Below are 27,849 nucleotides of genomic sequence, written 5' to 3'. Positions count from 1 at the left end.
TATAACAACTCTTCTTTTACACTGTAAAGACCTAACTACAGAGTCGTAGATAAAAACCACTTGCGATAGCGCGCGCATTTGTAGGCAATTAAAACAGTGTTACCATGTATTATAGCTTTCTGCCACTTTGGCAAAATTAGTTAAGAACTGGTATATTTTGTTTATGTTCATTAAATGATGTATGATGATTAATAATATATGCTTAATGATGAGAAATTATTGCCGTCGTTGTGCACCTGCAACACCAGAGGAGTTGATAGGTATTGTCGAATGTTTAGTGAAAGATGTATGCTCTTTTCTTGAAGATTTCATTATATATCCCGTCTAAGAAATGTCTTTTGCGATTAAACGAAGATAAACCATTTTTAAAGAAAACAAATTACTGATTGATCTTGATTTCATTGCGAGATATTATTATTCCAAAAACGATTTGTTGGTATTATTGCATTAGTAATAATTTTTAATTTTTGCAAAAACTATTTCATTCTAACTTTCGTGTATGCATCTCTTCAATGAAAATAAACTTTATTATAATTCAAAATTGCATTATCAACATAGGTATAAATGGTTCTAAAAGTAATAACATTATATTATTTATTAAAATAATACTTACGTACATATAGTTATAATATTGTGAATTTACATCCTATAAAAACTTTACCTATATAATGCAAAAAATAAAATAAAAATGGCTTCGATGAAACTATCGTGAGACTTCAGCCTAGTAAAAATATGCTGTAGTTGTATATAATTTTGTTGGATTACGAATCTGAAAGAAATAAAATTTGAAAAGGAAGGAGATTTTCTTGTTTTAAAACAGTCAAAAGACGTCCTTTTTCTTCTAGTTCTTATTTGCAATTGCAGTTTTCGTCTAAACTCGATTTAAGTGGCCCATGTTTTTATTGGTGGCCAGTATTATTAAGCGCCCTTTGCTCCAGTAAGTAAACCGTTCATACAATCTGCTTATACAAAAGAACTATAATATTTTATTAGTATATTATCTTACACCAACTAAAATGGTCACACTTAATTTCTTGTATGTTTTTTATATAAATATATATATATAATCTAATGCCTAAATTAAGTCACAATGTATTGTGAATAACATAATACATATATAATACTTTTTAGTAGTGGTGTGCAAAATATAAGTCCTTTGTTACCATAGTAAGTACTACAATAGTATCTGGTTTTATGTTATATGTAGGTGTATGTATAGTATGGTATATGTAGGTGTATGTATTGTACAAATACGCCGTACTATTCACGGACGTATTGTTATCATTTAGTGCCCCTATTACCCCTCAAATACGTTGCAAATCCGGAGCACTTACAAGACTTAATACAAAGTCTATCTCTGGTAACTTCGAGGTTTTTGCTATCCTGATGACCTTTTTTATAGATCTTAGTCTTGTTTCTATTTCTATTGATTATTTATTATATTTCAGGCTACTAATTGCTCATATTATAAATACCTTATATACTAACATATATATGTAATAATAATATAAATATAAATCGTCTTTGTGGTAACGGAACTGACGACGGAAAATAACTACGATAGCGCCGATACACCACCCCCTTGGGCCAGTAGTCCTCTTTCATGAAAGTCAGCAGTATTTGGCCGGGTGCCACAAACGCCTTGAAACTCGCTTTATTAAATATGTTAGTTTTTTTGTATGTCACCTTTTTTGTAATTGGCTAGCAAACAAGTCAAGGTAAGCAGTAACCTACATGAACAGCTCTGTGAACATCACGTTATCAGGTGCCACCCACGATACCACTCCTGCATTATCATTCCAGAGAACTAAAATTGTCATACTATAAATTTATTACAGTAATAGTTTTACACACTTTCGATAAATTATACAGTTTTTTTTAACTCGTAAGGTTTCTTTGTCTTTGCCTGAAGAAATCTAGAAACACTGCTATATTACTTCTATTTTCTATATCGTATATGCACAATTTTTCTTACAACAAAAATGTCATCCATATAACATTATCTTATCAATACTCTCATATCAGCTATAACATACATGCCTTATCAACAATGGAGACCGTTCAATTAATTTTCGATTTTTTTTTACAATTTTACGGGGATACATTTACTACAATGTTAATAATTTTACACTGAAGTTCTTACATAAAATTGTGGCCCGATGGTTTATTATCCTGATTTATATTCTCATACAGGTCGCAATGGTTGTGAGTTTGAATAAAAAAAAATGTATTCATTTTATCACTGACTGTTTCTGATTCTCGAAATATCGATAACAAATCAGATTAACCTTAACATAATAATAGATATGGTTTCAATCTAATATTCGGCTGCGGTGGACAATTCACTTAGATCCACTGTCGTAGTTACTGTAATACCGCAAGTCAGAGTCTTTTTTGTCAATTATTTCCTTCCCTTAGAAAAGTTGTGTTATGAAGCTTAGTGACCTGCAGTTGTGAGGGTAACTGCCTCACAAACAACAAAAAAAATCTTATCAAATTATATCTATAATCTATCTTAACAAATCAATATTATACTTAGATAAAAATTTATATTATATATATAAAAAAATAATCAGCTGTCCGTTTGAACCTTTTTATACGAAATAACGGTAAATTGTGTATTTATATATATATATATATATATATATATATATATATATATATATATATATATTATAATAAAAGAAAGTCAATAATGATGATGTCAATTTATTATTTGCAGCAATGTCACCGACTCCACAGTCGCAGTTTGCCCAGCAAGTCAACGCTGGGTATGAAATTCCGGCACGTCTTCGTACACTTCATAACCTGGTGATCCAGTACGCGTCCCAGGGTCGGTACGAAGTCGCCGTACCACTTTGCAAACAAGCCCTAGAAGATCTGGAGAAAACATCTGGACACGATCACCCGGATGTCGCCACTATGTTGAATATTCTCGCTCTGGTGTACAGGTAGATATTTTGTTAATAAGATTAACTTTGTATATTTTCTTTACTAGTTGTGCCCGCGACTTCATGGGTATGGAATATATGACAAATAACAAATTTCCATTTTCCTTTGTATGTCATATTTATTTATATTTATCCAAAAGCCTAAAAAACAAGTTTCAAACATCTATCTTTAAAAATGATGATACTTCCATATAACTACTTACAATACTTTCAACCCCTTACAATCCTTATTTCGCTATAAAGAGTAGCCTATGTCCTTTCTTAGGGTACTGACTATCTGTGTACTAATTTACACTTAAATAGGTTCAGTAATTTTGGCGTGACAGCGCGACAGACAGACAGAGTTACTTTCACATTTATAATATTAGTAAGGATTACACTTGAAATACGTATACAACAAATATAGACAAAGTGAGCTTATCTAACACTGTTTGGTATAACTAGTAGTGAGTAGGTAACACAATGTAATGTTGAAATGTCAAAAATTTTAAAATAATCATTTTAGTGATAGTGATTTGTATTTTAATTTATAAGTATAGAATCAGTATGATTGTGATGTATTATTATCCCAATTACAAATAATGAGATTGATAAATATGATTGTCTATTCAAAATCTTCCGTACACAATTTGACCTCTAGAAAGATTTATCTATTCTATTTGTGCGTTTTACTTTTAGAATAGACTACCATTTTGTTTATTAAGTGAAGTTTTCTTAGTCGATTAGGGCTATAAGGATATACCGTAATTGAAATAATGTGTAAGTAGGTGTGTAACTTTCACGATGATTAAAAACAATGAAATTACTTTGTTTTGTAATTACAATTATTTTTTTCTTAAAAATCATTATCATTGCATAAATTAAGTGAATGTTATGATAAATATACTATTTTATATTTGCAGAGATCAAAATAAATACAAGGAGGCCGCGAATCTCCTAAACGATGCGCTGTCAATTCGCGAGAAGACTTTGGGAGAGAACCATCCAGCGGTTGCGGCCACACTCAATAACCTTGCTGTGTTGTATGGAAAACGAGGTGACTAATTTATAATTAACTAATTACAAGCGTGCCTTAACAAGCATGATATCGTTAAGTAAAATTTTTCAATCCTTCCCGAATTGTTTTTAAGTAAATCTTTTTCCTAAATTTCAGTTTTCTTAACTATACTTTCGTTATATCTTTCGTTACCTGTCAATTCTCTATAGTCTCATATCGCAATGTGGATTTCAATTAAATAAATTCTAGTACTGATTTTTTAAATGTAATCCCGAACTAAACGAAATAAACGATAGTCAGTTAATTCTATTATTGACCTATTATGTCTAATGTCATGCAGACTGTTGTCCTCATACAAAGTTAACCGTTAGCACTTTGCAATTCAAAACAAAAGTAGTACTTTTTCGTATTTGATAGATGTGGGGTTAATATTAATATACTTCTTCATTTTAACGATAACCATGTTATTTATTTAGTGTTTATTTTTTTAATAAACAAATACACTTTGGATAATAAAAATACGCGAAGGTTTGTGAATATGGATTTTAATTGATTTTAATGAAACTTTACAGTAATATACATCAGAATGACACATAGGCTATAATTTAAAAAGATATATGAATTGGACGACTATTTTATCTTTACATAGTATAAAATGAAGTCGCTTCCACTGTCGCTTACATCTTTTAAACTACACAACGGATTTTAATGCAGTTTTAATAGATTATCAATTAAGTGTGATCAGACGAAGTTACGCGGGTCCATTAGGGAACATAATATATTATATTTGTGGTACAGGCAAATACCGCGAGGCGGAGCCTCTGTGCAAGCGAGCGCTGTGCATCCGTGAAGCTGTTCTGGGCCGCGACCACCCCGATGTTGCCAAGCAACTTAACAATCTTGCGCTGCTCTGCCAGAATCAGGTATATTTAATAGAAGATTATGAAATTGTGTGTCTTAAAAGCCAGTGGAGCATGAGCAGTTGAGTGTAAGGTCAGGTCAAATAACCCATCGTGAGAAATTAATCAGGAATCTATGATGGTGGTTTAAAATAATAGTTGGTAACTAGAATTTATATTTTATTAACGGCCTCCGTCGTTTAGCTTTTAGCATACCGCCTTAGTTTATTAGTATGATTGTCCATATCGATTTAATGTTTTCCATGTATATTATGTATGTATTTACAAAAACAATGTATCTATGTATTGATATGAGTCTAGTACTCATAATACAAGCTCTGCTTAACTTGGGACTAAACGACGCTGTATGATAATTATAGATAATTCACACAGCGTCTATAATTAATGTCTGATCTGGTCTATAATCAAATGAACATTAACATTAATTAAATTTCCACATTAATGCTACAGAACAAATATGAAGAAGTGGAACAATATTATCAACGTGCATTGGAGATTTACGAAAACAAACTCGGCGTCGACGATCCCAACGTAGCTAAAACGAAGAACAACTTGGCGTCTTGCTATCTCAAACAGGTGAATTGTTAAATAGTATATATGTGACAGAATAATTATGTGAACTTACATTCCGAAAGTAGCCATTTATTAATGTTCATATGAAAGAAGGAAGAAAGAAATGCATATAATTTTGTTGGTAGTATTTTGTGAGATGTGCATTATTGTGAGTTACACATTTTTTTTATACTTTTTATTCTATATTGTCGTAGAATGGATAACTTAAGGATAATAATTCTCTAATGCTTAGAGAATTTCAGATATTCTCTAAATGGTACTCTAAACCGTAACAAAATCCGTTGCGTTTTAAAAATAAAGTAGTAAAACATCTGTTTTTAACTATTTAAAAACAGATGTCTTCCCTTACACTGCTAGAGATGTACGATTAGATATACCATTTTCGTATATCTAATAGTGTAATTTACTTATTTCAGGGCAAGTACAAAGAGGCCGAAACACTATACAAGCAGGTTCTAACACGAGCACATGAAAGGGAATTTGGTACTATCGACGGTAAGTAATTACTACCATTACTCCATACAATTTATTATATACTTAAGGGGACTATTACATTATCTTACATTAAAATCATATTTAGACATTTATAATTACTTAGACATTTTCAATGTACATTAGAAATATTATGTGTATATTTTTTATTATACTTGTGAGATCATTTTTATTTTGTCTTGATCCTTAAAACATTATCTTAAATATGATATTGTAATAGTTTCCAAGGCATGAACTATGGAAAATGTACAAATATTGTTACGGGATTGGTATTTAAAATTTTTTAATTATAATAACAACCTAAAAACACATTTGTGGAACACTGTAACTTGTACAAATTATAGTATGTTATAATTATATTTGTTTGTTATTTTTAGTTTAATGAATAACTTATTTGTTTCTGTTTACCATTTCAGAGTATATAGCGTCATTAAAAAAGCCCAAAAAATAACAATCACCCCGCATCTTTTATGTAACTGTTTATAAACAATGACATATTTAAGGTTAAGAAGATATATTAGATCTCAGTTTAATAACATATATTTAATTTCTGTGTATTTGTTCCTATTCTCGGACCAGAGTCAAGAACATTCCTATGTAATAGTTTATTTTACGAATTAAGCCTGCTGTTTATTGAAACGTGAAATCGGTCCATATGTTAAATAAATATATGAATGACAAATATTTTATATACAAAGTTAACGATTTTACTGTACTTTTAATAGTTTACATTGTAGGGTACAAAGTATCAATAATTAATATGAATATTATTTATTTAATAATTGTATATATTTGTTTCATAAATATCAACTCATATTGTATATATCCAATTTAAAGCGGATATGTGTTACCATTGAGCAGGCATTAGCAGTTTGGATAGTGAAACCAAATATAATCGCATCTTATACAACACAAATAGTATTCATACATTATATTGATTTCAATGTAATAATGACTATTTTTTCTATATTTATGGAAATGTGGAATGTATACGATATTTGCTGTAAATTTTATTCTTCATGTAATTGTGGATTCAGGAAGATAACAAATTATTTCTGTATCTACACATGCTAGGCCGCGGATCTAATTCCATATTCAGATTCTAATTTAATATTTGTCATTCACTTGGATTAGTTAACCAGAACAGGGAATTTATATGACCAAAGCACAAAATGGATATCCTAGAAATAATACTGTCACATATCACTGCATAATATCACATTTTTGTGATTTGGTATAAAATGTTTTTACATAACAGTAAACAATAATGGATAATGCAACTATGTTATTGTCGAATATATTATGGAATGTTTAATTTCGAATATTTTTACATTTAGCTAGATGTTTATAAAAATTAGTGTTGGTTTTGTAAATAGTAGATAGTGAAAAGTAATAACAAAATTAAAAAAAAATGCATGGTAAATTTATTACAAACATGTTTGACATGAACTTTGACTACTCATTAAAATATTATATGGAGTTGATAATAAGATTTTATAAAACCGGAAATACTGGTAATAATTATTTTTAATTACCTAACTCTTAACGGTTACATTACTTAAAATGCTTATATAAACTTTATTTTTGTTGCCTATTATACCTGAGTTTATTTTATACATTGATATGCGATTTGAGAGGAGTAACATTTTTTATTTGAACGCTATGATCTATTCCACTCAAATCCCTTTATATATATATGTTATATTAATGCTTACTGGATGCATGTTTTCTTTAATAATATAAGTAAAATAATCGTTAATCCTATAACAAAATAATAATAATTTTTATAGTTATAATAAGTTTTAAACTTATATTTGCTCTTATGCATTTGGTTTCGGTTTGATTTATATATTATTATATTATATTGTTTATATACGTCTTCGAATACGTTTTTATTCAACAAGTCTGACTAAACTTGCCGTCCGATGCCAATTTTTTTTATTAAAGAGAAGCCTTAATCAAATGGGTAAGCCATGACTTTTTTAATTATATAAAATGTATATATTCTATTGTATAACAAACGGCGACGATACTTCATGTAACAATTAAACTAATGAAAATAACTCGTATAATGTCTTACTATAACTGATGATAATTGTGGTATTACTATTATAATTATTAATATTACATGGCCATTTTTTATATCTAAAATAATGCTAATTATCCATTAACCATGTTTCCTACCCGCTTGGTATTCCTAATACATGTATACAATATGAATAATAAATTTTGTATTAACACCATTGTTATATATCTCCAATGTGACATATGTTTGCTTTATAGTTTATCAAATTTCTTTAAAAGTCGAGTAAAATATCTATCTGACATATGTACTATATTAAATAAATATTATTCATTCATAAATTAAGAGCCGCGCTCTTGTCGGTGGAGCCCTTGCCATTTTCTACGATTTTCCATCTTTTAGTTGATGATACGACATGACTCCAACTTTTTCCTGATCTGTTAACATAGCTGTGTCTTGGTCTTCCTCTTCCCCTCTTTCCTACTATTTTTCCTTAGATAATATTATTCATATGTTTGTTGTGTCATATCAAGTGCTCCAACATTTACCACGCCTATTCTCTATATATTCGCGTATAAAATACTAAATTAATAAGCAAATAACAAACTTTTGTAGTTAAATAACATTGATACAGTAAGTAAAAGTTGGGGACGTTCAGTGTTCATTTAATTATAAAATTATATATATTTATAATCTGAGCACTCCACCTTCTGATGTAACTATGGCACGATGTAGGTGATTTAAAACTAAATATTAAATTTAAATTAATTGAACGTTAATATTATAATTATAGTTACTGTGCAATATCGTAACCGTTTCACTCGATTTTCGTAAATATATGCGAGCTGACAACTTCAGACTCTCTTTTTAGAACTAGAACTAGATTTGTAGTGGTAGGAACTAGATGTAATCTGAACGCGGCTGTGTGGTTGTTAGTGATGTTCATTGCCTTATTTATACAACGGCTTAACTATGAATTGAATTTCATATGTTTAAGCTGACAAATGTATATATATAGTGAGCTCAGATGCCTTTTATGTGAAAGGGACTTGGTAGCGTTGTGGAGCGATTTATATGAATATTATTTCCTGTGACGCTTTTTATAGATAGTATATTATAATAATTAGATAGAGTATTCAACACTAAATAATAATTTTCTATATACTTTTTTTTTTAGTTTTGCTCCTTTTTCGGTAAAAGATATTGTAAATAATTAGCTTTAAAATTGGTTTTCACTGGACATTAATAATTTTAACTATTGTAGTACTTTTTCGTCTTATATAACAATAAGAAAATAGCTTCAAAGAAATTTATAGAATATAGGTATACTAGACATTTTATTAATAACGAAGATATTTTAGGTATTGACTCTCAACTTAAAGGTTACATAGTGGCATAGTGAGTGACTGGTCCTGTGAGACCGTCTGCGGTAAAGTTATAGATTAAAAAAATGGTTCAAATAGATTACCGACAGTAACTAGACCCTTATTATTCTCACAGACACAAGAATGATTGCTGTCTGTTAGTTATAACAGACAGCAATCATTCTTCGCTGCTAAACAGTTACTGGATAAGTGAAAACTGGTTTTTACTAATTGGCAAATAAAAATCGATTACGTGTTGAATGCTCTAAGATCTAGTTTTGTATTATATAAATAGTACCATTTCTGAGTAGAATATAATAATATGTGCAATGTTCCAAGTCAATTTTATATGCCAAATATTGAATTGATATACAATACCGCTGAATTTTATTTATATATTTAACAGTAACTACTATTGTAGAATATATTTATTTTGATCATTAAATTTATTGTAAAATATGCATTTGATTTATTATTTAACCTCCTCAGTTCATAATAACATAGCATTATGAAGTAAAAAGCATTTGTTTTTATGATCTGAGCATAAACAATTTTGTTACACAGTCGGTGCGATGGGTGAATTGTTAACAAATACCATAACTATTAGGTGAGTGACACAAGTTTGGATATTGTGTGGCACAGGTAGGAAAGGAATAAACTCTCTTCCGTGATGTTTTTCTATTTTATTTTTATTTTATAATCTATAATCGATGTTGTACTGCCCCTTTGTGTCACACCTTCCCAACTTGTGTCACAATCAATGTTTTCTTTACCTATACTCGGGTGGTGTTGGTTTCTTATGTTACTTCCTATATTATAAGTGCGATTAAACCATGTTTAGTATTAATGGACATGCTACTAAGTTTACCTCTATAGGAAATTGTCTGTGGATCTAATACTTTATGTAATTATATATAAAGTTTAAAAAATTGCATGTTTCTAAAGTATTTTATAGTACGATGACTTGGCTCAAGCGCACTACGCTTGCTGATTATAATATGTAATTTTATTTTAAGCATTGTTAAATGTATTTACTGTATTGACAGGCGATAACAAGCCAATATGGCAAGTGGCTGAAGAGAGAGAAGAGAATAAACACCTTCAGAAGGAGAATGCGCCATATGGGGAATACGGCGGATGGCATAAAGCTGCAAAGGTTTGTGTTTTTTTATAATCTTTGTTTTAGGTCCTGCAAGCTATCTATTAAATAATCCAATGCAGCCGCTGGATGATTATTTTTTAGTCAAATTTTGGTCCAGAATATGCGTATTTGAATAGCTCTTTATTCGTCATTACAGGTCGATTCGCCTACTGTGACCACAACACTAAAGAACCTCGGCGCACTCTACCGGCGTCAGGGCAAATACGAAGCGGCTGAAACTTTGGAAGACTGCGCCTTGCGTAGCCGAAAGGAGGTGGGAAATACATAAAAGCAATATATATAAGCATATGTATTTTTCTTACAAAGATTTTTCTTTTTTGCTGTTGGCTGCTTTATTTTAAAATGTTTTATGACATTTTGTCTAGTTTATGCATATATGACATAAGTAATGTAACTACTGGCTGCACATTTTAATCGTTATCGATTAATATATAGTATAAAACGTTCTTACGTTAGCTTACATCATGGTTTTAATTATTTAAGAAAGGCGCTACAAACAAACTGGACGGATTCTACTACGCCCTCTGTAATTTTTTCCGTCAGATGGAAACGAATATAAATATTTGCTTTGTAACGTGTCTATTATAATACATATATAAGTAAATATTATATTTATATCATGGCTTATAATTATGAAAATTACTTACTAATAAATAATAATTATGTAAGTTATAATATTTTTTGCTTCATTATTATTATTGAAATGCACACCAACACAATCTTTATAAAGATATATATTTATAATGTAATTTCCTATATATTTGATTATATTGAACGCTATTCGGGCACATAATTAAGAATAATACATTGATTTGCACGCTGCCTAGCACGTTCAGCAAGTAAGTTCACGATACAAAAGCTCTTATCACGATTTTGATATTTACCACACGATTAACAATGTTTTGACAACAAGATTTAAGAAGATTCAAATATTTACAGTTCAGTAGAAGTACAATATATAAAAGATGGATACGTTTAACTTTCGAATTTAAATAACAATATATAGTCAACTTGATAGTTTATAGTAATATGTTTTAGGTTACTTCTCATTATCCTAAAGGATGTAAGAGTCAAGCACTTTAAGACCGGGCAAATTAAGAATAATTCTTTATATCAAACTGTCTGACCATCGTGGGAATATTATGTTCATATCTTTAAATAGAACAAGATAAGTAGAATTTATTAGGTTAGAATGAGATTGATTGGCTTTAATTAGCGTTCATGCTGAAATCTTGACACGTATGCAATATGTGTCATTTATTCAATTCTTAATTACAGTTAAAATAAGTTAATATCACTGCGGACGTTGCAAGACTTGGGTGTGAAGTGGTCTTAAATGTATTATGAATTACTCTCATTAGGCGTTGGACATCGTGAAGCAGTCCCGGGGACGAAGCGGACGCCAGGCCGGTCGCGAGGGACGCGAGGGGGACGTGCAGCTCGACGCTGCAGAGGTTAGGATGTTCACATAGCGCGGTTGTCATGTCTGCCAGAGTCACCATCTCTTGTCGCCTTCTGTCGTCTATTGCCCTGTTGCCGTCTCTGTGTCCGTCAGGTAAGGCGACTGAGTTCTTGCCTCTAGACACTATTCTGTCTTTTTACAATATAACCTTAGTCGCCTTACTGGTTTACATTTGGAAAAGTGTGCTTCGGTTCATTAACACTTGGTGTCTGTGTTAGTTGTTTAAATACATATTTTATAATTTTATTATATACTAAATAATTATTTAACGGAAGTAACACAACTTATAATTTATTAAAAATAATTAACTATTATTAAATACACGAATATATATCGCTACGATCAGTTTAACTGAGATGCTTACATTTTGTCAAAAGTAAATTCGGATGATTTTTTTTTGCATCCTATCGTTGTTATTAAAGCGACTGCTTTAATAACAACGATAGGAAATTACTGTGATGTTTATATCCTAGTTATACATATAGATATCTTAGTAATTTGATATCTTTGTAGCTAAAATTTGATTAATATAATATAACAATACTACACAGATATTAAAATCGTAATAAAACTCTTGATACACTTTTCCATTAATCATGAATGTTTCACTCGAGTTGCAAAGATTGTTTTTGATTGTTCATCACTCGTTGTTGTTCTGTCATTTGAAATATTAATTCACACATTAAGCCAAGTTAGGATTCATGCAGATCACCGCCTCTTGCCTCCTTTCACCTAGCTTAGGATTTCACTATTGTGTCTGTTTAACGTTCATTCACACCAACTCTGCTGTATACGAGCACCATATTACCAATTAATAAGCTTTTATATTACATTTAGTCATTATCATCCTATTATAGTGAATTTGTATTTAAGAACATTATAATGTTTGATTTTTAATATGAATAAACCTTTTTGAACTCAGTAATTTGCCCGAATAAAAAAGGTATTGTTTTTTTTTCTCAGCTCACATTGTGTAACTAGGTACGTGGCAGCGCGCAAAGTCAAATAACATATAAATATTAGTTATTTATTGTATATAATATACGTATCGTTTTTAGCAATAAACTTATTATCATATTTATTTTTATTTTTAATGTTTTTTTTATTTTTTTATTATTATAAATTATATAGTACACATTCACGCCACATTCCATTATTATTTGCACCATTTTAATTTTGTTTTGTTTTTATTTTCCTTTTCCGCCATAGGGTTCAAACCAAGCGAGTGAGCCACGCATGAACTTAAAATCAAAGCTGTTCAATGCTCTAGGGATCAACACGGGGAGTAATGCGCCGCACCAGTAATATTAAGAGCTATCGTTTAGAAATAAATTATAAGTTTACTCACTTGCTCTCAGCGCAATGGTTTTGCAACATAAAGTATAGTATGTTATCACATTTTTTTTTCAAATATCATTACTTATCAAATGATTTTATAAGTAGAGTCCATTTACATTTATTTGTTTAAACAACTATATTGATTTTAACGTTGAAAACATGCTTAATTTTATGTGGCAAACGCTTATGATCCCTCGGATGTTTAGCATGAGTGTGGATGAGTAAGGTTTCTTTGTTATTCTCGTTTTATTCATCCCAACTCGCAAACTATCTGCTCACTATTGTGTTGTGGGATCTCACGTGCGTTTCGTAATTACTGTCCGCCATTTTGAATTATTGAATTCATGATTTTTAACATGTAAGTTCTATTCTAATTAATTCTACAACCTATTATTGTATTACTTAACAATAAGTTTTAAATATTCAAAGTGGCAGGATTTTAATAGCTTCGTAAGTATTATTTATTAGCATGCGATAGGGCAATAATGAAAATAAAAAAAAAACAAGTGTGATAGAGAAAGAATGTTACTCAAGTATGTGAGCCGTCTTGTTTTAAATACGATCAGTTAAGATATGTATCTTGTAGACGGTGTAGTTTTATTTTAAAATACAATGACATCTTAAATTTTAAAAAGGTAATTACATTTTTTATAACTAATATGCGTGATATATTAAATCATCTTCAGTCAATATATAATAAAAAAACCTATTCATTACTTACAATGTCATTTTACAGTGAACTACAAGCGTACGAATAGGTGGTAATTTACACGTGTATTAAGTTCTTTGGTTAACTTTGTGTTTTGTGAACTTACAAAATATAGGTTATATAAAATGTAATATGTTCTGAGGATTTTTTGAATATTGCATTTATTAAGGTGTCGAGTGAATATATAGTATATAATTTCATATACTTAATTACACGCATGCTTTAAACAACGATTTTATTTGCTTACAATTGAAATTTTAATTTGCTGATATTATAATTTTATTGTATTATTTGTATGTTCTTTATAGAGAACGATGCATGAATGCAGTTATATAATTGTGAGCGTCTGTTGCTATTTTTTCAGCAGGTTAACTTATAACGTGGTTGAAACGAAATGGAATCTGAATCAAAAGATTTTAGTAACGTTTAACCGCGTCAATCTATTATATCCTGTTTTACAATACAGAACAAAACTATATTTAAAAATTCAAACGCATTTATTGATTAGTTGGTTAGTAAGGCCTTGTATTATGTGGTATACAGTACTGCAACATTTTAATTTAAATCAGCCTTATTGAAAAAATGTTATATATAATAACTACTAGACATCAGTGCGATTTCATTTCGATTCGTTCAAAAGTTAGCCTGTAGATTCTTTATAGTAATAATTAAATTAATTGTTTTATTATTTTATCGTTCATTATCAGTAACATTAATTATGCTTACATAAACTTTCATTCCAATGTTAGTGTATAATATCGGTTTAAGCTTTATGTGAGACTATATAGGTGATAAAATATTATAGTATTTTTTTTATATACATTGATTTTTATATCTGTACGTGGGTGCTGCTTGTGAATGTGGATTTTTTATTTCTAATGTACACTAGAATATATTTATACAGAGACGTTCAACAGTTTTAATAATATAATATATATATTAAAGAATCTCTCATTTGAACACAATAATTTCCCTTGTCACAATATGTTAAATTTCAATTCTTTTTATTGTCTCGTAAAATCGCGTCGAATTATAATTTTAATAATTGTTAATAAATATTTATATAACACATTTCGTTTCATTGGTTTCTTTTATTTCAATAATTTGTTATCGATACATAAAGGTGAGTCTACAGTGTTATGCAATTTATAGCCCACTTTAACAATATGTAGTTATTATGTTTCATATAATGAACGGTTACACATTATCATGAACAATCACGAGAAAACGCTCAAAATATCATTGAAATACACTCCAAAAAGCAATTCATTTTGTTACATTTGACGGCTTTCGCTGTTAGACATTTGTAGATGCATGACCGCATCTCGTCTTCATCCACAAACACTAATTGTTTTTTTAATTTCATAATCACTGGCATTCTAAGTGTTAGTTATTAGATAAGTTTATTTATATTTGGTTCTATTTCCGGAATCATAGTTTCTTTCTGTTATCAGTCTTTATGAAGTCCAGAACATTTACTCAAATAACATAAGTGTCAGCAAGGTAGATAAATAATTATAACAATGATTGACTCCACATCTCAAAAAAAACTTGCATGTTGTTAATTAATTTTTCGTAAACTTTGGTTTAACTTTGTTACCGACTATACATTTAATCAGACATACAATTAAGTATATATTTAATTTGGTTAATCCAAATAAAAGAAAAAAAACACAAATCCTTTTAATATGGATTTTTAGTTGAAACAAAATGGAGTGTAAATTGCATAACACGGGCGCGGCAGGACTCGGCCGAGGTGTCACGCAGTGCGAGTTTCTCGAAACTGCGAGAGTCGTTGAGGCGGTCTTCGGTGCGACTATTCAATCGGATCGCGGGTCGCCACTCGGCTAACCTGCCCCCTGATGTAGACTACACTGACCCCGAAAGGTAAAACTAGGGCCACGACCGTAACACCACATAAGGTTACACACATAGGGTTAGTCGTTAAACTTACACCAAGCCGAAAGTCAATTGTAGTTTCATGATACTAAACAAGTTTACCAAAATAGCAAAATGCATGAAAGAAACTCCTAAAGACCGCGTGGTCACGTGATCAATTTTGTCTAAAGAGTTTTCAATTTATTTTTAGGTGAATTAGTGTTCTATCTTTCGGCTTGGTATATTATGATTGACCTGAATACAGAGAGAAAGCTTTTGCAGCCAGTGCTTATTCTGGAAAGTTCTAATCGTTGCATAAAAATACGACGTATACAAACAATCTACTGTTAACATTGTAAAGTTTATGCAGTATGGAATAGATATTTGTAATATATTTCATGTTATTTGTGACTTTCCACGACACTCACTTTTCAAGCTTGCACTCTGTATGTACCTTAGTGGTAACACTACGCTGCATAGGTGTAATATACATATAATCTTAAGCTGCAATAATTAATATTGTGTATTAATCTCTTAGTTTGCTTGATTGCTGTAAGATGGCTAATTAATTTGCAATATTTCGTGTATTATATTTAAATTTAAATTGTGGTGTAGTGTGATAAGTAGTTGCCCTATAGCTTTGTCGTGTCATTCTCCAGCAAAGAAGACGTCAATTTTATGCATAGAAGTTTGATTTCTATTATAAAGGTAATAAGTGTATTTTTTTCATATATTCATATTTTCTTCATTTATTATAGTAGTATTTTTTATTTATTTATTATCGGTGTTAGTTAATTCGGTTGTACCACTAGGGTTGCCTAGGTTCGTCCGAGTAGTAGAATACTAGTCAGGATAGTTGTGGACTTGCAAAGACTTGCGAGAATTATATAATGCACTCCTGTTTGTATTAAAATAAATACGCTAAGAATTGTCTCTCATCTGATAAATTTTATCTGTATCTGTAATGTTATAGTCAGGTCCCTATACCATGGTGTGTGTTACAAGATGAATTCATTTTCAATACAAAAAATACTTTGTGAGTAAATCCAACAGTAAATTAAGTAGGCTTTATGCTTAATGCTACCGCGTGGTATTACAGAATCAAAAAACTATAATATACATTAAGCTTTTCCAGTATAGTGAACGAATTATTATTATGTTTGAAAGATCTATACATCGGTCAGTCCTGTCACTCCGAGTCTACAGTTATAATATCAGCAGATACCACTAATTTTCATATAAACAGTCGAGGAAACCGTAATTGATGAAGGCTATTAGCATGTGAAACAATCCAAAGTATCCAATTATTTTGTGGTACAACAGAATTCGCGCCCATACATAATATTGGGTATAAACCTGACATCTGTACTAACTTATTATATATTTTTTATATATTATGGATAACCTGCTAACTAGAACATAAACATTGTACTTCAATTACCTAACATAATTATATTGTTTCCATCAGTATGAAGCGCGCAAGTTCCCTGACCGCGCTCAATAAGTTGCACCCTACAAGCCCCAAGCACCAGCAAGTACTACAACAACGGTAGCCAACAAAGAAATCACAAATACTCAAATATACAACGTTCACTTTCGTCCGTATATTAGCACTGCAGTCGTGACTGCGACTCCGCTATTACTAATAAAATAATTAATTGAGTCGTAAAGACTAGATTACTAAGCCGAAACCCACTGATAGTTTTTTTGAAACAGAACAATTTTCTCAAGGGCGTATAATGGAAAAAAATAGCTTAATATGAACTGCGTGATTGTATGAAAAGTAAAAAATTATGTTTTGGGATTTAAAACTTTGTGTCTCAACGAATATGGTTCAGTTTTATAAGTACTCTACCTGGATTTCGGCTTGGTACACTTCTTAGGACCAAGCCTGTATAGTCAGCTTTGTAGAGATTGATCCATTGATCTTTTTACGATCTCGGGATATTTAGACACGTGTGTGATATTCAAATGTCGATAAGATATAGCATTTGTATTTGTATGCTACAAATGATTAAGATGGGATAGGAGACATTTCTCTTAGGTTAATTGTGAGAACAACTCTATGTAGTTGTTATATTGTGGTAACCATCAAGAGTGATCAATAGTATTCTTATCAACTTTGGAAACTTGTAACTTAGTATTATCATACTAAGTTACAGTTGATAAGAATATTTATACTATATTTGTTATTTAATTACAATAATTTGTAATTAAGTGCTTGACAGAATAGAAGAGCAGTACTAATAAAAAAATCATGTACCTACATAAGTTGCATATAATTAAATACTTATGGTTTTAAAAAAATTGTTATCATTGTACTATATTATGTTAGACTGATATATTTTATGAGGCTGACTATACAAGACGTAACGAGTTACTAATCGCAAAGATGTCCTTTAGAATGTTACAATATTTTGCTCTGCTGACGAACTTAAATTATTAAAACTTTATTTTTGTGTAATTGTAATTGCATTAAAGTTTAATGCCATTCTAATTGCATAAGACTTTAGTAATTAATCATTAAAGTCTACCTAAGTCTTATGTAATTGGAAAGTCTACCTCGGTAAATTTCTGTTATTGTTATATTAAATTAAATCCATAGATGGACAAATCTATTCAGTTCGTCAGCGATAGAGCCGCACTATTATAGAATATAATATATCTTTATGGTAAACAATAAGTCTAAACTATGGCACTATCAGGAAGCAGGTACTTAAATGTTGAATGTATGACATGGAAAATTCTAAATAATAAAATAGTTTTAACTTATGTAATTTGACCAAGATCTGTAATAGATCTGTTCTAAAGTGGAAACAAATTGAGCAGCAATTTTAAATATCTTTAATAACACATTGGTCTAATAATATTTTTGCTAATGGTTTTCACTTATTATATATTTAATTCAATATAATATTAATTACAAAAGGACAATTAAACGCAGAGTTAGGTTCTGCACAACCAAAACATTCCGATTTCGCAGTCCATTCATTTTTTATTTACAAATTGAATGATCTCACGCTTTAGCTTGTTCAAATAGGTTATAAGTATTTTAGGAGTTATGGTAGTATAGGATTTGCAGACAAATACTTTGAGGGTATCATACCTACGTATGTCATAGATATGTATTTACTAGATGAGCTGTTTATACTTCGTCTATTAAATGCGGCCAAAACATAATCATACCTATTCGCATTACTTGTGTTATTTGAACTGTTAAACACAATCTGGCTTACTATTTAGAGAAAACTTATTTTGTAGATTATCGACCCAGTGTGGTATGACGGTATATTCTGTAGTATGTAGTACCTCAATAATTTGAAACAATTAATATTTAATTAAAAAAAAATATGATACATACTATTGCGAGTCTGAAAATAAATCTGTATGTGTATTGAGTTCAGATGCGTAGGCTAGGCCTTAATTTAATTTGCAATTTGTGCAGGTATATAGCAAATAAGTATAAAGATAAGAAATAAAAGGATTTGTTCAAAATGGTCTCCATTTCTTTATCAAGAGAGATTGATATTTGTATAATAACTACACGATATTATTAAGAATGTTTTTGAATGATTCCAATACAAGTCTAGGTATTCAGTGCTACGAACTTGCAGCTCGGCACCAGTTCAAGATTATATAGATCGTCTTGGCGGGAAACTATTGGTAGCAGTGGAGTCACTAGCGCCTGTTACTTACAATGTACCCACATTTTATTAACATGTCCTAATTGATTTTGCGGGAAAATAGCTTGAAGATGATCTACTCATCTGACTGAGTATCTTAGTTTCGGTTTCACTTCCTAATTTATTTGCCTTGGTTATTCTTTATTATATTCAACCTTTATACAATTATACCATAAATAATTGTATAAAGGTTGAATATAATAAAGAATAACCAAGGCAAATAAATTAGGAAGTGAAACCGAAACTAAGATACTCATCTTGCTTTAGGATTAAATAGGTGTCTATGTACCTTGAGGAGGTACCTATAGGTGTATTTAGAGGAGATCGAGAATTAAATTTGTTTTCAAAGCTTAAATTATCGTCTAGTTTGAACGTTAACGAAAGGTACGAAATTGGCAACACTAAACCTTTTTCTAAATAGGTACTTTTATGGCCCTGGAAATCAATCAGGCAAACAATAAACAGATATTTAAAAAAAAGTTAATATACTACACTGCATTATTTGTACCTACCTACCTATTACTACAAAAATTAATTGGCTAGGTAGGTAGGTATTCTGTTTCGGCTTGTATTACAGACACACAATGGTGTCAAATATTGCTATTTTGTGCTGTATGCTTTGCTATGCAAATGCATTTAATATAATTATTTAGGCATTAATTGATACTGCTTTTCTACGGTAAAGATAGTGTAAAAATTATTTTGAATTAATTAAATGTCCATTTAAATCAATATTGCCGCTGATTTCATTAAACTTCTGTTTGTTGTCATATAGAATAATTAAACGGATAGGTAGCAATCAATTATTTGAGACAGAAGATTAGTGAAATTTGCTATGTAAAGCATTTTATACTTAATGATTTGTTGCATTTTGTATTTAGGAGTGAGTAGGTATAACGAGTAAAGACTGCGAATATAGTCATTTATCTACGTATTGTCACGAATAAGACAATGTTACTTAAATTATACTAGTAAATTAATAACATGCCTAGTTACATGGTTGTTAAATATAGGTATATTATTCACGAATGCAATCTTGTTTCTAAATTGATTGTTACATTGCATATCTAATAATCTCGCAGAATACCTACTCACTCTTAAGATATGTTTTAATTACTTTTATTATTCATCTTACATTTATTATAAATCTGAATTTGAATAAAAAAAAAATGGAAAAATTATTGTCCATATTATTTTTTATACCTCTTAACAAGATTATACCTTATAGTATTTACAAATGACCAGGATTTCTTACATTGTTCACGCCAATAATTACGAAATTGTGATTAATTTTCTTTGTCCATTGACAAAATTTACTTTCATATTATTTTGTCTGTGTTTTCACAGATAGATATGCGGATTTTAAATAGATAGACCGTTCTATTATAAACACTAGTTGGATGTATTGTTTGATGTATGTATGCTATATATGATGTATTCACACAAAAACTACAGAACGGATTTTGATGAAAAATTTACTGACATAGACAAGTGTACAGAAACTTTTCTCCTTGTTACTCGATTCATGTATCCTACTTTAATTACTGTAAGTATATACTTATATAAGTAAGTGTATACTTATATAAGTAAGTATATACTGTAAGTACCTACTTAGGTACCTAGATTTTATAATATATAGGTAGTAATATATCAAATAAAAAAGCGGCATTTACAAAAGATAAAAATAGAGTGTCCCAAAATCGCCTTGTGTACATTATTAATGAACTTACCGACAATAAATAAAGCGGGATATGACTTTAATCGCGTCTGGTCCGCTCATCAGCGACGCAACCGCAATATTTGGACGCAGCATTGTATTAATCATGTCCATAAATAGTAAGTATCCATACTTATATCTAAATAATACTTTCAAAAATTTGTTTTTGATAGATGAATATGGATTGGTGTACTCGCCTATGCTAACGCTAGGTATACACTGGCGAAGCACCAGAGGGGCATGATAGGATGATCATGAAGTCAGACCAGGAAGCCTGTCGTGGCAAACTCACCAAATTTCAAATTATATAATTATATTATTAGGTAGGTATAAAATCTGCCAAGAAACTACATGACGCTGTGTGAATTGTCCTGGTTTACCTAGGTATTAGGTATTATTACTGGACGTATTAGTACTAGAGTCTAGGCATCTTATTAGTTTATTTACTTAGTTTCTCCTAACAAATGTAATTGTTAAGTGATAAGAAATAAGGCAGTAAAGATGTATATTGATCGGCCGGCAACTTAAGATCCATAATGGAGGAATCATCAAATTAAATAGGTAGTAGGTACAAACTACCACATCGGCACTCGGTGACGCTGTGTGAATTATCCTATGTTGGCTATTTTTATGAGTATCTAATATTAGTATTAGTTAGTACTGGAGTCTATGCATCTTATAACTTTATTCACTTAGTTTGCCCTAGCAAATTTAATTGTTAAAGTTATAAAAACAGTAAAGAAAGTATGTACATCAATATATTGATCATCGGCCGGGAACATGAGACGCAGCTGCCAAAACACGTTGACGTGGGGTGTGCACTGTGCATACGCGCATAATAGTTACCTACACAGTCGGCTGCAATCGAGGATGACATCTTTATATCTTTTTATACGTATTATGTATTTCCATTTGTCATTACTATTCTTTGTTATACTTGTAGGTTCGAGTGTCTGAACAAAATTATTCCATAAATTAATATTTCATTATAATAATACTTAAACTTAGGTATTACTAAGGTGAAAGTTTAGATAGATGTTTCGGTAGATAGACTCGGTGGCCTAGCAGTTTAACACATCGCCTGACTTCCGATGGTGGCAGGTTCTATTTCTTACACGGCATAAACATTCATTAGAATGATTTTTGTCCAGATCTGTGTGTTTTCGATGTAGGTGTATGTATTTACAATTAAATGTATGTAAGCATTTTATGTAAGCAACAGTTGCCTAGTATCTCAAGCTCAACTTAAGACCAGTTAGAGCTGTGTGAATTGTCCTGAGTTATTTTGATATGTTATATTTATTATGTATGTATTCTTAAAATGAAACTAACACACACAGAGTATGTTTCTTTCACGCAAGAAATGCTACTGAAAAGATTTTCTTAATCAAAATATGAGGTAAAAACTTATACATTAGTATCTTACATTACTACATTACTTACTTTAGTATAGCTTTTCCATCAGAATACATAGGCTATAATTTAAAAAGTGGTGTCAAGTATGTCGATAAAATCTTAAATGTGAGAGTTAAAGCTCATAAATACCATAGATTTGTAATAAGAAATCGTACATGGAGGTACGTATATATAAATTATTTGAGCATTGTAGCATTTTGTAATGAACTGTAAAAATTTTGATACAGTACGCAATAACAGTGTGTAATTTACTATTAAAAAATCATACGTTATAATTAGGTACTTTTCACACTAAGTAATTTGGACAAATAATTTGAAATGTATGATGACGCCATTCAGAACTCGGGAAGTGGTCATTTTAAGAGTTGACACGTGATCGTATCAAAACAAATATTTAGCAGTCTTTGTCGCCGGCGCTCGTTAGTTTTGAATAAATTCTTATTACAAGTATGAATTCTTTCTACTCAGCCTTTTTATATAAATTGCTACTGACTCAAAGCGGATAAAGTCGCGGGAAATGGTAGTGTATTTAATCATTATCATTGATCTAAATTATAGGGGACACGGCTAGTTATGAAATTAATAGCTCATTCATTTAGATGTAGTCAGAACTGTATCTATTAGTAAAGGAACTTGCAATGATGCATGTAACCAGGCCGGCAGTATTAGACGAGCACACTCATAGATCTAAGTAGGTACGTGCCTACTAGCGTTTATTATTGGTATTTATTATTAAATAAGTTAATAAACAAATAAAACAATAATATCGGGTCTCGAAGATACTACATAACACGATACACTGTATGTGTATCATGTAGCGTAACCTACGTAATTATGTAACACGCAGAAATATTTACATTCGAAGAATAAAACTGGAGTTGATTATAGCCCTAACAATAAGTTGTTTGTGCCTATCTTGTTAAAAATGTTGGCGTGAACATATATTAGGAAATCTACTTCAAAAGGTTTATGTATGATATGCTTGTCATGATTCTGTCAACAATCGACAGAGTTTCATGCCATGTTGGTAGCATTAGTTCAATGTTTAAATACATCACGATTTATATCGGTTTGGTTTGTAGAAAAAAATCAAATATTCTTAATTATGTAAATCTGATATCATATATACAGTTAAAATTAAGAATTTCTATTTTTTTAGCTGGTTGAGAAGTAAATCATAAACCTTTCATTTATCAGTAATAGCTACCCATTTGTAGCGGCGACTGACGCAAGCGTGAGAATCAGGGGGCAAAGTGCGATCCCGTGGGGTTTCACTAACTAGGAGCTTATGTCAACAAGTCGGCACAATCTCACATACAAATCATTCGATTTTAAATAATTAATTAATTTAGTGCAACAATTACTTTGAATATATACTTCCTACTTACTTTTACTAATTACTTCCATTTACAATTTTTTTTTAACCAGCAGAGCACTTACGTCATATAAAAATGTTTATGACTGTACAAAAAGGATTTAATAGCCTCTTACTGTAGATATCATGTGAAAGTGTCTCCATGAGTAAACAATGCACCAAGTTACTGCCTTTTTGCATCACTGTGAAATTTTGTGTATCTGTAGATATTTGTAATTGTTTCTTTTTTATATACTTTGTTTTATTTTATTATATTTTGTTATCAAATACCTATGTGTGTATGTCTATTTGTTGATGTCTGTCTGACTGTTAACATCTATCTTTCTAAAATCTTTTGAAGAAGGAATCTATTATTTTACTCTTTGCTGTTTCGGAGGCCTCTGCCTTAATCAAGACACATTTTATAAAGTACCTACTGGTGTAATAACTGCTTGACGGTTTAAATAGGTAAAGCAGAGGTACACGCAGCTACTGTAAATAATACGATTTCTTCGATGGTGGCTTGTACCTAAATACCTACTAAGGTTTTTTAATTCATGATAATGGAATGGTGCATCCTCATCCTCATCCTCTGACTCTTACCGTTAGCGAAGGTACTCACTTTCGCTAACGGTATTACGTATGCAGAACGCTATTGGAGGATGATACAGTGATGAGCACGTAGCAGAGAGGTCAGGTTAGTTAGCCCTTCCTGGAGTACTAAGTATTGAAGAACTAGTCTGGATAGGTTTAAGTTACTTAGCGATAGAGGTGTATGTATTATTATTTCGGTCTAAAAGTATCTAATAGTTATTATAAAAAAAATTCGTTCAACAGAGTATGGAACCTACGGTTACATTTATATCATGTAAAAAGTAAAAAGTAATTTAGCCATTGCTTTACAGGGGTTGTCATATAAAGATGACACAAACTGCTGTTGCATATATACATATAACATTATTATTCCTTCATTAAACATTTGTTAAGTTTGTTTCGAATAAAAATAGGATTCAATTCACGCGAAAATAGAGGTGTAGAATCATCAATATTAGACCAGTTTGACGAAGATTTCTTTATACATACATTCTTCTTAAAGTTTGAAGAAAAAACATCTCGTTTTTATCTCGTACTGCATGCATCTCTATGTAATTAAGAGAAATACATATGTGTAAATATATCCGTAGCATTGACAAATGTAACATCCGCACTCCCCGCCCAAAATGTCCCTAAGCTCCGCCTTTCAGTACAACTGAAATGAAATGCGCGTACTCAGACTACGTTCGTGATTTCGCTCATGAAAACGTTCCTATTTAGACCTATCATTAGAATTAGTAAATATTATAAATCAAGTAGACATAAATCTGAATACGATTCATAAATATCAACAATGTGTTGTTAATACTTTACGCGTGTGTTGATTTAGTTTCTTTTATTTAAATATGGAGTATTTGAAAACAAATTTTTTATCACATTCTGAAGATGTGACAGAGAATCAATTAGAGCCATCGTATTTTGAGCCAATTTCATATCAAAATAATGATATCGATATCTCCAATCAACAAAATGTTCATCAAAATTACTTTCCTATTTTCTATGAATATAGAAACATGGAGAGGCATAATGTGTTTGATAATGCGTGTGATACTGATAGCAACCAGTGGGAGTGGTCAGGATGGGACGATGTCACTATAAAGGAAGAAAATGACGCGGAAGTAGGTGGTACCACATCTGGCCTAAGTGAAGAAGGTAATATATTTATAAATTAACTTTTTAAAATTATTAGGGCTGATTTGTTTCGATGTTCACCTTAGTTTATTTACCCACGCTGTGATTGCAAAAGTTACAAATATTATTGTAGGGTATTTGTTTTATATAATTAAAAACTGCAGCCCATGTTATTGTCTACCAATGTAGCTAATCAATAATATAAGAACGAATTTTGAAATCGGAATTTTCACGTTATTAGTCATAAAACGTGAGAAAGATGCATTGTGTAAATAACTAATTAACACGTCACCTTATCGATGAGATGTATCTAGTGTTAACAACAAGACAGCAAATAATTTAAATAAACGGCTGCAAAATAATTTATAAATATAGTGAAGATATGGACAATTATCCAAAAATACCTTTTTACATTAATTCCAAAAATATTAGGTAGGTATTATTCAATGGTAATCTCTCTCTCTCTCTCTAAAAAGAAGACCGATGAGTCAGTAAACAGTATATTTAGTAGATAAACATAAGTTAGTTTATGTACCATAAAATGCACCTGTGTGCGCCAGGAAACTTGACAAACATCTATAAAACATTGGCATAAACAGAAGATAGGCGCCGGCGCTACTACACGCATCTGCAAATGATCATTTTTATATTGCATTTGTCGATTTTAAAATCTTCATAGTGTGATAATTCATAAAAAATTGTGAAGATACAGTTATTTAAGTAATAGGTACGATTGTTTCACAATAATCTAGGATTTTTTACCATACTTTTTAAACATGACATATTAAATTTTTTTTTACCATTGTATAAAATATGCCAAGATTAAAACTTTTTTACATAATTTTTTTATAGAGTTGAGATCGACCGCTAGCAGTCGTAAAGAACGAACTGCCTTCACTAAAGCGCAGATACGAAGCCTGGAAGAGGAGTTTTCTCGTGCCAACTATCTCACTAGACTCCGGAGATACGAGATTGCTGTCGCCTTAAATCTTACCGAAAGACAGGTGGGCAACCAACATGTAAATCTACAGGGGTAGTCGTGATGTGTCTTATATCTACAGTGCCGAATGAACCTAGTAGCAAAAATATCAAATGCTACGGACCCCGCGCAGTAACACACACCCCACACTTTTACTACAACCTGAACATATTCTAATCTATAAAATCGGGTGGAAGGGGATTGTCATAAATTCATGGTGAATTTACCACGATGGGCTAACTGACTTGACCTCGAGCTCATCATATCATCCTCCACTGGTGTCCCGTCAGGGTAAACTGTGAGTGCAGGAGGATCCACCATTCCATTATCTCATAAATCAAATATTGTAATGGCAAACATGACGACGATCTATCTAATAGTAAGTGGTCTATACATGAACAGCAATAGGGACATTACGTCATCAAGTGACAACCACTCATGCGGTGCCATTCCAGATACCTCTTATCTTGTAATTTACACTCTACAACTAAAACCCAGCTTATAAGGTAAAGCTTCGCGGCTGAAATATGTGAGAATGAGGTGCCTATGCAAACTATAATAGTTTTAACATATATGTTCTCTAAACATCACGCCGATGTGAGATCTGTCTACTTGTTATGTGTAACTATTAGGTATGCCATCAAACTCGTAGTTTTTACTGTAGATGCTTTATTATACAAACTATATAGGTATATAGATTCTGAAGTATCTTTAGTATATGGGGCCAGTATGATGGATGACTACGTAAAACTATTCACGACTCGTGGTGGTCTTATTTTGTCACGTGGGGCCACTATGAACATTTCCTATGTTCATAGTGGCCCCACCCCTCCTTACTTCATGGGTAACTTGAGGAAGAGGGGTTTGGTTTAGTATTATACATATATTTAATAAAAGAGCAAGAAGAGAATTATTCAGAATTATTTTCTTCTAGGTAAAGGTTTGGTTCCAGAATAGAAGAATGAAATGGAAAAGAACTAAAGGCGTTTCAAAACACACAAAGAAGAAAGAGGCAATAGTTAAAATTAATTAAAAACATAGATTATATTATTGTAAATAGGCAATGAGTTGATTGAGAGACTTGCAAATAATGTTAAGAAAACACA

General features: G+C 30.9%; 2 protein-coding genes across 8 annotated transcripts in view; both read left to right on the top strand.

Moving 5' to 3' along the window:
- Window positions 1–17,979, top strand: part of LOC131841267 (kinesin light chain) — a 59,558-nt gene extending 41,579 nt beyond the window's left edge. For 4 of the 7 annotated variants that reach the window (XM_059189583.1, XM_059189565.1, XM_059189573.1 and 1 more), the window contains 9 exons: window positions 2,723–2,951; window positions 3,854–3,987; window positions 4,747–4,871; window positions 5,319–5,444; window positions 5,858–5,936; window positions 10,367–10,476; window positions 10,619–10,735; window positions 11,844–11,936; window positions 13,154–13,895. In XM_059189583.1, coding sequence (XP_059045566.1) covers window positions 2,723–2,951; window positions 3,854–3,987; window positions 4,747–4,871; window positions 5,319–5,444; window positions 5,858–5,936; window positions 10,367–10,476; window positions 10,619–10,735; window positions 11,844–11,936; window positions 13,154–13,249 — 1,109 coding nt within the window. In that variant the 3' untranslated portion in view covers window positions 13,250–13,895. Of the gene's footprint in view, window positions 1–2,722; window positions 2,952–3,853; window positions 3,988–4,746; window positions 4,872–5,318; window positions 5,445–5,857; window positions 5,937–10,366; window positions 10,477–10,618; window positions 10,736–11,843; window positions 11,937–13,153; window positions 13,896–17,337 lie in introns of those variants that run through there. The other 3 variants (XM_059189591.1, XM_059189606.1, XM_059189600.1) reach the window with 3 other exon arrangements.
- A 7,499-nt stretch (window positions 17,980–25,478) lies between these two features.
- On the top strand, window positions 25,479–27,808 carry LOC131841135 (homeobox protein MOX-2-like). The gene is made up of 3 exons (XM_059189387.1): window positions 25,479–25,785; window positions 26,617–26,768; window positions 27,678–27,808. Exons 1-3 carry the CDS (start codon window positions 25,479–25,481, stop codon window positions 27,774–27,776), a joined length of 558 nt encoding a protein of 185 aa, XP_059045370.1. The 3' UTR covers window positions 27,777–27,808.
- The last annotated feature ends 41 nt before the right edge of the window (window positions 27,809–27,849 follow it).

Source organism: Achroia grisella, unplaced genomic scaffold (genome assembly GCF_030625045.1).
Source record: "Achroia grisella isolate CSIRO2021 unplaced genomic scaffold, CSIRO_AGI_Agris_v1 utg1063, whole genome shotgun sequence".
Taxonomy (NCBI): Eukaryota; Metazoa; Arthropoda; class Insecta; order Lepidoptera; family Pyralidae; genus Achroia; species Achroia grisella.
Note: the sequence above shows the minus strand (reverse complement) of the source record. Positions and strands in the feature narration are given on the sequence as shown.

Bases quoted from the DNA above. Each gene is read 5' to 3' on its own strand.
- LOC131841135 (XM_059189387.1), top strand. From the start codon at position 25,479: ATGGAGTATTTGAAAACAAATTTTTTATCACATTCTGAAGATGTGACA. The intron at 25,786-26,616 runs GTAATATATTTA...ATTTTTTTATAG, and splicing joins ATCTGGCCTAAGTGAAGAAG to AGTTGAGATCGACCGCTAGC. The intron at 26,769-27,677 runs GTGGGCAACCAA...ATTTTCTTCTAG, and splicing joins TAAATCTTACCGAAAGACAG to GTAAAGGTTTGGTTCCAGAA.